At 43.2% G+C, this 13,507-nt stretch overlaps 1 protein-coding gene across 3 annotated transcripts; it reads left to right on the forward strand.

The window, feature by feature from the left end:
* The first annotated feature begins 404 nt into the window (after positions 1-404).
* Positions 405-12,672, forward strand: LOC139555952 (dihydrolipoyllysine-residue succinyltransferase component of 2-oxoglutarate dehydrogenase complex, mitochondrial-like). 3 transcript variants are annotated; one of them, XM_071369361.1, is made up of 15 exons: positions 405-558; positions 3,236-3,269; positions 3,831-3,873; positions 4,135-4,199; positions 4,305-4,379; positions 4,476-4,531; positions 4,919-5,027; positions 6,299-6,412; positions 6,557-6,633; positions 6,832-6,929; positions 7,357-7,487; positions 8,068-8,141; positions 8,408-8,491; positions 10,355-10,522; positions 10,695-12,672. In XM_071369361.1, exons 1-15 carry the CDS (start codon positions 496-498, stop codon positions 10,827-10,829), a joined length of 1,326 nt encoding a protein of 441 aa, XP_071225462.1. In that variant the 5' UTR covers positions 405-495; the 3' UTR covers positions 10,830-12,672. The 3 variants fall into 3 exon arrangements, with proteins under 3 accessions (XP_071225462.1, XP_071225463.1, XP_071225464.1); XM_071369362.1 differs by having other exon boundaries at positions 422-558; positions 4,305-4,368; positions 6,296-6,412; positions 10,695-10,973; XM_071369363.1 differs by having other exon boundaries at positions 424-558; positions 6,296-6,412; positions 10,695-10,973.
* The last annotated feature ends 835 nt before the right edge of the window (positions 12,673-13,507 follow it).

Genomic DNA, 13,507 nt, shown 5'->3' on the forward strand with positions numbered 1-13,507 from the left:
TTTCACACATTGGTCACATAAAACCCCAAGACGATTGAATTAATAAGCCTCTAAAGCAATTAAAACCGTATTTAAAGTTGTGTTAAATATTTAAAATAACAAAAGGCAGCCTAAACTTCTGGACTGTCTGTAGTTGTACATCATTTATTTGGTATGAGCTACCTCCCCTGTCATAAAAACGACATTGGTTTGTCCCTCGTTTTTTCCTGTCGGCAGCAGTCATAGCTAGATGAGATCCATCTTTTGTCAAATAAACGTAAAAAATAGACAGTTTTATCTAACCCTAACCTAATGATCCTAAACTGCCACGTCAATTCTCTTAACACACTGCGTAAATGCTCCTAATCTGCTGCCACGAAAAATAAAATCTGACGTTTATTTGACAAAAGGTGGATCCCTTCTAGCCGTAACCCACGGTACCGCCCCTACTACTATCCCAGGTGTTCTGAACTTCCGTACTGCTTCCTTAGTCGGTTTGCCACCGCTGTTGACGCTATGTTATCGCATTCCCGATGTCTTTGCAGGACACTTGGGCGCTCTCTGTCTGCGCTAAGTCAGGTAGGAGAGAAGTACCAATTAAATGTCCACGTGTACCGAATGGTTGGGTTCGGCAAAGCTTTTTTTCAAGGCCATAACGTTAGCTACCGGGGAATAGGCCTTAGCCCAACCCAAGGACAGAATGCCACCAGTCCGTGTCTAGCTAAGCTGCTAAGGAAATGGCTTGCGTTTCCCTCTTAAATATACATATTTGAATAGCTAGCTGTGCTTAGTTGGTATGAATATCACTAGAACCATTCACTTAGCTAGCTAAGTAAATTATTTGAGGATCGAATAGAGAACTAATGTTAGCTTAATCGGTGACGCTAACGTTAGCTTGCTAGCTAGCGATTATGAGCGTATTTGCTAACTATTTAGCTAGTTTTGCTAGCATTATGGTTTTTCTAACTCTGGTGTCAGTTGTTCACCTAACTACCATAATATTGCTAGCTACCAAGCTAGCCAAATTAACTAGTTAGCTTACTAACGTTACTGATGTTCTCTAGAATCCAGCTTCCAAATTAAGAAGCGTGAGTGTGACTTGTCAGGCATGTAACACTGCTCTAATGCCTTAGGTCAGTGGTTCCCAAGCCTTTTCGGTTCTTGTACCTCCAACTGAATTTTGCTCTGCCCTGGGTACCCCTGAGGTAGCCTACCCCCTCATATGCATTTTACTGTAGTAAGCCTATGGTCTCATGAGTTTTCTCAAGTACCTCCTATGAGCCCTCAAGTACCCCTGGTTGTGAACCACTGCCTTAGGTAGTAACGTTAGCTAGCTAGCTATACACATCACAACTCTCATGCACAGACTGAAGCGAGTTATTACCCAGCTAGCAGTACATGTGACTTTCTCGTCCATTTCACAGCTTGACCTCTGCTTGAAACCTATGCTAGAATTAGCCCGTGTCATGCCATGCATGAACTAGCCTTGTGTGTAGTTCAGCGAGTCTTCAGGTGTCTCTGCAACCCCACTTTCACCTACACCAACCTACACAACCTAACCTATACCGTGGCCAGTGTAAGCATAACTATAACTAGCTACTCTTTGAATATTTCACACTGACCCACTACCAGATAGAGAAGAGTCAGATTTCTATGCCCATGACAAATCATTAGCTACTTGATTGAGGTGTTTGTGTTAAACACTACGCCACACATGACTTTTCCGAAGAGGGTTTATTCCAGCGCCCCTTTTGAGTAAACACACATTGCCAAACTAGTTTGTTATCAATGGCCTGATCAGAGCTAGGCCTAAGGCCAATACATAACATGCATTGCTCCGGTAAAGGCAATGGCTGTACTGGGGTATTGTGCTGGATCAGTTTGCATGCATTTCATCAAATGTTTGTTTGAACAGCAACCAATTCAACTGGCGTAACCATCCACTTGTTTGGTGACTCCGTAGGTGATTCCTTTTTTTTGTCGATAGGAAATGTTATCCAGTAATTGTATTGTATGAAGGTTGTTAGGTGATGGGGTACTACAGATGAAAACCATAGACTGAAAAAGAGAGAGAATTTAAAAAGGATAAATGAGAGCGGTGTATCAGAGGGGAAGGAAAGTGGGGGATAACGTGTATCAGAGGGGGATAACGTGTATCAGAGGGGGATAACGTGTATCAGAGGGGGAGGAAAGTGGGGGATAACGTGTATCAGTGGGGGATAGCGTGTATCAGAGGGGGAGGAAAGTGGGGGATAACGTGTATCAGAGGGGGAGGAAAGTGGGGGATAGCGTGTATCAGAGGGGGAGGAAAGTGGGGGAAAACGTGTATCAGAGGGGGAGGAAAGTGGGGGATAACGTGTATCAGAGGGGGAGGAAAGTGGGGGATAGCGTGTATCAGAGGGGGAGGAAAGTGGGGGATAGCGTGTATCAGAGGGGGAGGAAAGTGGGGGATAGCGTGTATCAGAGGGGGAGGAAAGTGGGGGATAACGTGTATCAGAGGGGGAGGAAAGTGGGGGATAGCGTGTATCAGAGGTGACTCACTGATTATCTGTCAGTTCTGTGGCGTTGAACTCCTGCATGTTATTACGTGTAGCCTAACGGTTAAGAGCGTTGGGCCAGTAACCAAAAGGTTGCTGGTTCGAATCCCTAAGCCAACTAGGTGAACAATCTGTCCATAAGCAAGGCACTTAAGTGACTAACATGTAAGTCTCTCATAAGAGCGTCTGCCAAGTGACTAACATGTAAGTCTCTCTGGATAAGAGCGTCTGCTAAGTGACTAACATGTAAATGTTATTGGAACATGTCTAGACTACTTACTGAGATGCAGAGTGACCATGAACTATCTGCATTGTGTGCCCCCCCCAATCCCTCTTTTACGCTACTGCGTAAAAGTTTAACTATACATTCATGTACATACTATCTCAATTGGGCCGACCAACCAGTGCTCCAGGACACATTGGCTAACCGGGCTATCTGCATTGTGTCCCACCACCCACCAACCCCTCTTTTACACTACTGCTACTCTCTGTTTATCATATATGCATAGTCACTTTAACCATATCTACATGTACATACTACCTCAATCAGCCCGACTAACCGTGGGAGGTAGTGTTAGGCCTATAGGAGGAGGCTACCTCCTATGGGCTACCTCCTACAGGCCTAACACTACCTCCTATGTAGGCCTATTGATTCTGATGCAGCCCAGTGGTGAATTAAACTGGATTTGTATCTTTCTCCCTTAAACATTTATTTTCAGGGTAATAATGTGCTGGCTGGAAGGACTCCTTCAGGTGAGTAGGCCTTTCTCTCTCCTTCTCTGTTCAGGTTGTTAGGGTTTAGCGTTAAAAGGACCTCTTTTTTTTTTTGTGCACACCGTAACAAAATGTTTCACAAACTAAAAAAACTAAAAAAACAAGCTTTCCTCTTTAAACAAGTCCTTTTCAGTCCTTTTTTTGTTCTGTTTTGTGCATGATTAACACGGCCCACCCAGGACTAATGTAAGAAAAACGGGCCTTTTATTCTGGTTTATAAATCTAAGAAAAACATGCTCTGTATGTATGATGACTGTCATGTCCATTAAGTATCAAAGAGCACTGGAAGGACCTGTAAGTAGATAATATATCCCCATCATCATGGAGCTGTTAATGTAGCTATACACCCAGTGTTCTCAAGAATAGACTGACTCAACAGTGGTAATCACTCTGTTGATGATAATAATAATATCCTCAATTCCCCGCTCTCCCTCTTCCTCTCTTTCTCGCTGTCTTCCTCTCTCACTCTTTTCTCTTCCGCTCTCTCTCTCCCACTCTTATTTTTTCTCTTTCTCTCTCTCTCCTTTTATCTCGTTGAAGGCCTCTCCACTGGCAACAGGGTTGTCTACGGGAACAGTCAGTTGTAAGTGTCCTCTCTTGGTCCTGAGTTTTATCTCAGTATGTTTGGCCTCGGGCTGATGAACAAATCTGGAGTCATCTGAAGGTTTCACATGCGTTTTTTGTTGTTGTTTGATACAGAAAATGTTTGTTTCAATAATTATGTTTGAGAGTCTTTTAATGGGCGTTGCGCTGATTTTAAACCCCTTGTTTTACAAGAGGCTACTTTATAGGCTAGTTTATAGGCTGCTACATAATAAACATGTTTTCTTCTTCTGTGTTTTAGATGTGAGTCTCCGTCCTCAATTGTTGTCTTCTACATTAGATCCTTCAAGACGTCTGCAGCACGTAGTATGTATTCAAACATCTCTCTCGTCTTTCTCTGTGTATTAAACTAGTTACTGTTTTAAATCAAATCTGCCTGACATCTTAGTTTTTTTTTTTTTTTTTAAACAGGGGATGAAGTTGTCACCGTCAACACCCCTCCGTTCTCTGAGTCGATCACAGAAGGGGACATCAGGTGGGAGAAAGGTAGTCTCGGGGAAAATCCACTCGGCTCATGTGTACTGTCTTGTTGCCATCTAGGTTTTGTGCAGGACAGTAATACCTTCCTTTGGTCTTTTCCAGCTGTTGGAGATTCAGTGAAAGAGGATGAGGTGGTGTGTGAGATCGAGACTGACAAGGTCCTGTAAACACTAAGTCACATTTATATATAGGATATATACACAATATAGCCTTTAACTGTTTAAAACATTTCCCGGTTGGATTTTCTCCTACCATATCCATTGTGTTATATCATCCTACATTAATTTAACATTTCTACAAACTTCAAAGTGTTTTCTTTCCAATGGTACCAATTATATGCATATCCTGGCTTCAGGGCCTGAGTAACAGGCAGTTTACGTTGGGCACGTCATTCAGACAGGAAGTGGAGAAAAAAATGGGGCCTAGCCTTATGATGTCATTGATGATCAGATATTTAGAAAAGTCAAGCTATTAAATACTGTAGTGTGTTTCTAATTTGACTAACTGTGTGTACGGTTTGATAACAACAATGCGTTTTGTCTCAGACCTCATTGCAGGTGCCGTCTCCGGCGGCCGGTGTGGTCACGGAGCTCCTGGTGCCAGATGGAGGGAGGGTAGAGGCCGGGAATCCCCTCTTCAAGCTCAAAAAAGGAGGTAGGCAGCAGCTGCTCTGTGCTAGTGATGGCTGTTTAACAGTCTGATGGCCTTGTAGAATCTAAAAAATTAGCTACACTGTTTTTACTGCTGGTTAACTGATGTGGAATAGAGTTCCATGTAGTCATGGCTCTATGTAGTACTGTGCTCCTCCCATAGTCTGTTCTGGACTTGGGGACTGTGAAGAGACCTCTGGTGGCAGGTCTTGTGGGGGTATGCATGGGTGTCTGAGCTGTGTGCCAGTAGTTCAAACAGACACCTCGGTACATTCAGTTTGTCAACACTTCTTACAAAAACAAGTAGTAATGAAGTCAATCTCTCCTCCACTTTCAGCCAGGAGAGATTGACATGCATATTATTAATATTAGCTCTCTGTGTACATCCAAGGGCCAGCCGTGCTGCCCTGTTCTGAGCCAATTGCAATTTCCCTAAGTTCCCTCTTTGTGTCACCTGACCACACGACTGAACAGTAGTCCAGGTGCAACAAAACTAGGGCCTGTAGGACCTGCCTTGTTGATAGTGCTGTTAAGGCAGAGCATCGCTTTATTACAGACAGACTTCTCCCCATCTTAGCTACTGTTGTATCAATATGTTTTGACCATGACCGTTTACAATCTAGAGTTACTCCAAGCAGTTTAGTCATCTCAACTTGCTCAATTTCCACATTATTTAGTACAAGATTTAGTTGAGGTTTAGGATTTAGTGAATGATTTGTCCCAAACACACAATGCTTCTAGTTTTTGGAAATATTTAGGACTTTAACTTATTCCTTGCCACCCACTCTGAGACTAACTGCATCTTTAAGTGATGCAGTCATTTCAGTCGCTGCAGTAGCTGACGTTATGTAGTGATGCAGTCATTTTAGTCGCTGCAGTAGCTGACGTTGTGTAGTGATGCAGTCATTTCAGTCGCTGAGGTAGCTGACGTTATGTAGTGATGCAGTCATTTCAGTAGCTGACGTTGTGTAGTGATGCAGTCATTGAGACAAGTGGATCCATCTCCAACCACTCCGCTGTCTCGATCAATGAGGGAAGATTTGAACTAGACTAAAAATGGCAAAACATGTATTTATTTTAATTAATTCAAACGCACCACCTGCAAATGGGACACAGAGATTTTAGTAGATACATGTTTGTCCAGAATTCGAGAACAAAGATAGGCAAACCTGGAACGGCCAGTATAATGGATACCAACAATCTCTGGTTCTGTCACGTTATCTGGTGTAGCAATCTGTAGCTAGATCTGAATGTCTCTTCTTCTCTGGTCAGCAGCAGCAGCCAAAGCCGCCCCAGCAGCAGAGGTCCCTGCAGCAGCCGCTGCCCCTCCCCCAACGCCGGCCGCCGTCCCTGTCGCCGTACCCCCCGTGGCAGCACAAGCCAAACCTTGTACGTTGTCTGCTGCTGTTATAAACAAACATTTCATTCATGTTAACTTTAGTGGAATGATAAAAACATTTAAGTGGGGTTGGGGTCTCACTTAAACTTATATATTTTTTTGCATAATAAAGTATTTTTTCCCTCTCTTTCTAGTTTCTGCGGTCAAGCCCACTGCAGCAGCACCAGCACCACCAGCAGCAGCAGCCCACGGAGCCAGGACAGAGAGCAGGGTACGACCTCTCTACACCAGGCCAGCTTCAGGCCAACACTCCCATACTGACAGAGCGAGATGAAATAGCAGGGATAAAGCCTTAGGCTGGTTTCTAACCAAGACAAGTGTCTTACTCTCGTTTATTGAGAAGGGAGAAAAAAACGTACAGATGCGTCCAATCAACAACCAACCGATTTTGTCTCGTTATTCGTTCCAGGTAAAGATGAATCGTATGAGGCTGAGGATCGCCCAGCGACTGAAGGAGGCTCAGCAGACCTGTGCCATGCTCACCACCTTCAACGAGATAGACATGAGGTGAGACGATGCAACACAATGCTGCTGTTGATGTGCGATAGAATATCACTTTATTCATCCCAGAAGGCCCAGTGTTTTCACGGATGCACATGCCACCATACAGATGCATATACATAGACACTTCAAAATGGCTGCCACCATACAGATACATAGACACTTCAAAATGGCTGCCACCATACAGATACATAGACACTTCAAAATGGCTGCCACCATACAGATACATAGACACTTCAAAATGGCTGCCACCATACAGATACATAGACACTTCAAAATGGCTGCCACCATACAGATACATAGACACTTCAAAATGGCATGTTTTCCAAAAAACGACACAGTAATTCCTCCAGGAGATGAGGAAAACCCCATAAAGATGCTTCCTACAGACACAGCCTGCTTTAACGCTTCTTCTCTCCCCCTCCCTCTGTAGCAACATCCAGGAGATGAGGAAGCTCCATAAAGATGCTTTCTTGAAGAAACATAACATCAAGCTTGGCTTCATGTCGGCCTTCGTTAAGGCTTCAGCCCACGCTCTCATGGACCAGCCTTCTGTCAACGGAGGTTAAGACTCTCTCTGTCTTTCTCCCAACTAAGGTTTTTCCAGAAATCCTAGTTGGAAAATTCCCGGAATAAGCAACAAATCCGGAATCCTCGAACCAGGATTACTAGAAAAACTATGGAATTTACAACAACAACAAAACATTTCCCCCGATTGTTAAATCAAATCAAATGTATTTATATAGCCCTTCTTACATCAGCTGATGTCTCAAAGTGCTGTACAGAAACCCAGTCTAAAACCCCAAACAGCAAGCAATGCAGGTGTAGAAGCACGGTGGCTAGGAAAAACTCCCTAGAAAGGCCAAAACCAAGTGCAGGTGTAGAAGTTAACTCTGCTTCCAACACCACAGACACTTATTTCAACGGTTACATGTTAAAGTAACCTGGCTTTGATGAAGTTATGGTCTTCTGTTTATAGAAGGAAGCGTATACACATCAACTCATAATAGCTCTGAGACTTCTAACTCAATGTCTTTGCCAGAGAGCCCAGAATGCATTGGATTAAAACGGTAAATGCTATTGAAGTTTTATTTTTTATTTTTTTTGTGAGAATGATTGCTATTTCTTCTCTTGCTCTTCCCAGTGATTGATGATACAACCAAAGAGATAGTTTACAGGGATTATGTCGACATCAGTGTGGCTGTGGCCACTCCGAAGGTAAGGCACAAAGGACATGTGACCTATACATTCTCTCTTAACTTAATTATGAACCTATATATATTTGTCATGTCTAGGCCTGTTGGTGGGAGGCGTGACCTAATCTATACATTGAATTGTTGTTTTTATTTGATTATTTATTTCTGAGGGGCTGGAGCTCCTTGTCTCTGTGTGGGGTGTTGACTGGGTTGGTTGTCTGGCTCTGTTGGTGTTTTGACCACACAGGTCTGCAGTCTTTTGCTTGTATATGTGCTCCTCTTCACCAGGGACTGGTTGTACCGGTTATTCGCAACGTAGAGACCATGAACTTTGCTGACATTGAGAAAACCATCAACGGTCTGGGAGAGAAGGTAACCAAGCTTTGTCAGAATGGGATGAATGAGTCTCACTATAGTAAACATACGATACATCAGTTCATGATGTTGTGCTTTATCAATAATAATTATACAAAATAATAACATACGCCATTTAGCAGACGCTTTTATCCAAAGTACATACGTTTTACGTACTGGTGGTCCCGGGAATCGAACCCACAACCCTGGTGTTTACAAGCACCATGCTATACCAACTGAGGCACAGAGGGTGATTGCGTCACCTTGTGATAAACGGCACCAAGAAGTTTTAACGGAGATCCGTGAAAACAAAAAGATTCAAATCCAAAGTGCCAACGTGATCCAATGTAGACTGTCGAGACATGGCCATTTACTCAATACAAATTATGGAACCATTTTAAAGTATCGAGACATGGCCATTTACTCAATACAATTTATGGAACCATTTTAAAGTATCGAGACATGGCCATTGTCCCCCCTGTGTTTTCTCCATGCTCGTAACAGTGAGCTGGCTGTGGAGAACTTTGAGGTTGAGCCTTATACATACTACCTCAACTAACCGGTGCCCCTGCACATTGACTCTGTACCGTAATACCCTGTATATAGCCTCCACATTGACTCTGTACCGTAATACCCTGTATATAGCCTTCACATTGACTCTGTACCGGTACCCCCTGTATATAGTCTCCACATTGACTCTGTACAGTAACACCCTGTATATAGCCTCCACATTGACTCTGTACCGTAATACCCTGTATATAGCATCCACATTGACTCTGTACTGTAACACCCTGTATATAGTCTCCACATTGACTCTGTACAGTAACACCCTGTATATAGTCTCCACATTGACTCTACCGTAATACCCTGTATATAGCCTCCACATTGACTCTGTACCGTAATACCCTGTATATAGCCTTCACATTGACTCTGTACCGGTACCCCCTGTATATAGTCTCCACATTGACTCTGTACAGTAACACCCTGTATATAGCCTCCACATTGACTCTGTACCGTAATACCCTGTATATAGCATCCACATTGACTCTGTACTGTAACACCCTGTATATAGTCTCCACATTGACTCTGTACAGTAACACCCTGTATATAGTCTCCACATTGACTCTACCGTAATACCCTGTATATAGTCTCCACATTGACTCTGTACTGTAACACCCTGTATATAGTCTCCACATTGACTCTGTACCGTAATACCCTGTATATAGCATCCACATTGACTCTGTACTGTAACACCCTGTATATAGTCTCCACATTGACTCTGTACAGTAACACCCTGTATATAGTCTCCACATTGACTCTACCGTAATACCCTGTATATAGTCTCCACATTGACTCTGTACTGTAACACCCTGTATATAGTCTCCACATTGACTCTGTACAGTAACACCCTGTATATAGTCTCCACATTGACTCTGTACCGTAATACCCTGTATATAGTCTCCACATTGACTCTGTACCGTAATACCCTGTATATAGCCTCCACATTGACTCTGTACCGGTACCCCCTGTATATAGCCTCCACATTGACTCTGTACCGGCACCCCCCTGTATATATTGTTATTTTATACTGATCCTCTTTAATTACTTGTTACTTTTATCTCTTATTCTTATCTCAAATTTTTGAAACTGCACTGTTGGTTAGGGGCTTGTAAGTAAGCATTTCACTGTAAGGTCTACACCTGTTGTATTTAGCGCAGGTGACTAATAAAGTTTGATTTGACTCGTTTTATCACAACGTCAATATGATGACATCACCTCGTGATTTAAAGCTGCCAAGAAGTTCTTTCAAGAAAATCAATAAATGAAATGAAACGAATGGCATTGAATAATGACCAAACTCGCCTGTTGTGTTTTGTCCAGGCTCGTAATAATTTGCTGGCTGTGGAGGACATGGACGGAGGTACCTTCACCATCAGTAACGGGGGAGTGTTCGGTTCCATGTTCGGCACGCCCATCATCAACCCACCCCAGTCTGCCATCCTGGGCATGCACGGCATCTTCGACAGGCCTGTGGCCATCGGCGGCAAGGTGGGTCTCACCCTCAGTGCATTCCCGTCTGTATGTCAACAAGTTAAATTCATCTCCATCCAGAACTTGAATTGGATATTATTTTGAAGCCGAAGGCAAATTTTATACATTTTAATTAACAGTTTCTGATGTCTGCTGTATAGTTATTTCTCTCTCTCTCTCTCTCCATCAGGTGGAGATCCGGCCCATGATGTACGTGGCTCTGACCTACGACCATCGGCTGGTCGACGGCAGAGAGGCAGTCACCTTCCTGCGTAAAGTCAAGTCTGTGGTGGAGGATCCCCGCGTTCTTCTGCTCGACATGTGATTCCAACCTTCCATCACTGCAGCGGGGCCACGTTCAGTAGGCACTAACGTTGTTGAGCATTTACAAATAGCAGTGTTGTTGACTCTCTTTTCTACCTCAGAGAGGTATGTGGTTGTACATAATGCTCCACAACGTTGTGTCCTGCTGAACACACCCCCAGCGATTTTTAAACATCGCTCGGCATCTGTATAAAACCAACCCATCCCAAAAACAAGCGACAGCCAAATCCATTGTTATTTACTTTAGGTTGAAGAGAGAGTCCTCGATCTGTTTTAAGTGACAAAGACATTATAGTTGGCTGAAAGGCACAGACAGATATGGGACTGGGGCTAAGAGAAAATGTAATGTTGAGATTATTCACTTATTATTAGTTGGTTTCATTCACCAGTTTTTGCTCAGATTGAAATGTCAGATTGATTTAACATCATACAGTGTGTCACTGACTGAGATCAGACCTGGTCGGTTCCGTCTCGATATTAGACTGACTCTCTGATGAACCGACCAGGTCTGTTCTGTCTCAATATTAGACTGACTCTCTGATGAACCGACCAGGTCTGTTCTGTCTCGATATTAGACTGACTCTCTGATGAACCGACCAGGTCTGTTCTGTCTCAATATTAGACTGACTCTCTGATGAACCGACCAGGTCTGATCTGTCTCAATATTAGACTGACTCTCTAATGAACCGACCAGGTCTGTTCTGTCTCAATATTAGACTGACTCTCTGATGAACCGACCAGGTCTGTTCTGTCTCGATATTAGACTGACTGATGAACCGACCAGGTCTGTTCTGTGTCAATATTAGACTTTTCCATTCAAAGCACTTACATCAAGAAATGGTCACGTGCCAAAAAAGCGTCATGATTTTACGGTGTTCCTCTTAGCACCAGAGAGCTTTTCAATCATCTGTACATGTAGTCTATCCATGCTACCGATTTTAACGCCAAATTTGTGTTTTTAGCATTCTAGCCTAAAGAATTGCTCAGTCGGATACAAGATGAAGTCCATTCTAGATCGCCTGTTCTGTATGGCTGTCCCATGTCATGACTGTACTGTATGACTGTCCCATGTCCTGACTCTGTTCTGTATGGCTGTCCCATGTCATGACTCTGTTCTGTATGACTGTCCCATGTCATGGTTCTGTATGGCTGTCCCATGTCATGACTGTACTGTATGTCTGTCCCATGTCATGACTGTTCTGTATGACTTTCCCATGCCATGACTCTGTTCTGTATGGCTGTCCCATGTCATGGTTCTGTTCTGTATGACTGTCCCATGTCATGACTCTGTTCTGTATGACTGTCCCATGTCATGACTCTGTTCTGTATGGCTGTCCAATGTCATGGTTCTGTGTTTTGACAGTGCTATTCCTGGGGGTTGGTTAAAGGGTCACCTCTTCATGTCTAGTCTCATGGCTTCCCCTGTTGCAGGAACTTCTGCTGCATCTTTGGGATGACTGTCCACTGAGTGACATTGCTCCTCTCATCGAAACCACCGCAAACATTGTTTGCAAACTAAATGGCATCCGATTCACTATATTAGGGCACGACAAGTTTAGGGCTCCTATACAGGGAGTAGGCTTCCATTTCATACTCAGGCATTTCCACATTGTATTGAAGAGAAACCACCTCCCTCTGGAGAGAGTTCTGTCAGTCCATGACAAGGCAACATGCAGTGTAACACCCGGACCAGTGTTCGGGTACAGTTTTCAAGTCGCACAATTTAGCAGCATGCACAATTGTATTTCATGAAGAACTCTTTTTCGTCGAACCCAGGAAGCAGATTCTCTATGTGCTGTATACAATACTTGTAACTTAATTTAAAGGAAACCATTTTAAACATCCCAGAGTTTTATGTACTTGTGGTTTTTTTCTTCTCCTCTCTGATCTTATCTAGTGTATTTCTAGCTTTCCCTACATGGATCACAGAACCCCCACTAGAGCAAGCAGCAGCACAGTGGCAAGGAAAAGGCAGATTGGTTTCAAACGCACACAACACATCTAATAACATGCAGGTGTTGTTTACAACAAAAAACATAAAAACAACCATGAAATACAGGATAGATGCATCATGGGTCGAAACGTTGCGCAATAAAACTGGGAGATTTTTTTTCAGTGTTCTGGTGTCGACTCTTTATTTCGTAAGGAAGAAACCTTATGAGGAACCAGTCAACCAGACGGCATGACTACCTTCTTAGTGGACTGGTAACGGGGTGTAATTAAAGGGGTATCTGCAGTTCAAATAATAACAAAGCAGAACCCCCCCCCCAAAAACACTATTTTGGTAAACAACTGAGAAGGCTGGAGAAATGTAACCCCCCTCAAATACATAGACAGGGCTATGGATGCAAGGACTGACCATCATGATATTCAAATTGTTTTTAAAGGGGCAGAGCAGTAAAAAAATATGTATTTGCCTGTTTAAAAAAATAAAATTTCCACACAGGTTAAAATTACACTCTCAAATTGTGAAAATGGTCATTCCCTTTTTGTCTAAGAACTGATTAGAAAACAATTTCCTGGAATTTCTGCCTGTTCAGGTGGGATGGAACTTTGGGCCCACATCATGACTTCACAATGTGATCCGATTATAATAGACCAATGACTGTTCATCTGGGTAAAGGGGGTGGTCTCTAGACCGTCCTATCAGCCAATTAGGGCTGTGTATGGAAATATCTT

The sequence above is a fragment of the Salvelinus alpinus genome, chromosome 27 (assembly GCF_045679555.1).
Source record: "Salvelinus alpinus chromosome 27, SLU_Salpinus.1, whole genome shotgun sequence".
Lineage (NCBI taxonomy): Eukaryota > Metazoa > Chordata > Actinopteri > Salmoniformes > Salmonidae > Salvelinus > Salvelinus alpinus.

What these genes read in the sequence shown, in the direction of transcription:
- LOC139555952 (XM_071369363.1), top strand. Translation starts at nt 496, where the DNA reads ATGTTATCGCATTCCCGATGTCTTTGCAGGACACTTGGGCGCTCTCTG. An exon ending in CTCTGTCTGCGCTAAGTCAG is followed by an intron (nt 559 to 3,235) that starts GTAGGAGAGAAG and finishes ATTTATTTTCAG; the next exon opens with GGTAATAATGTGCTGGCTGG. An exon ending in GGCAGCACAAGCCAAACCTT is followed by an intron (nt 6,413 to 6,556) that starts GTACGTTGTCTG and finishes CTCTCTTTCTAG; the next exon opens with TTTCTGCGGTCAAGCCCACT.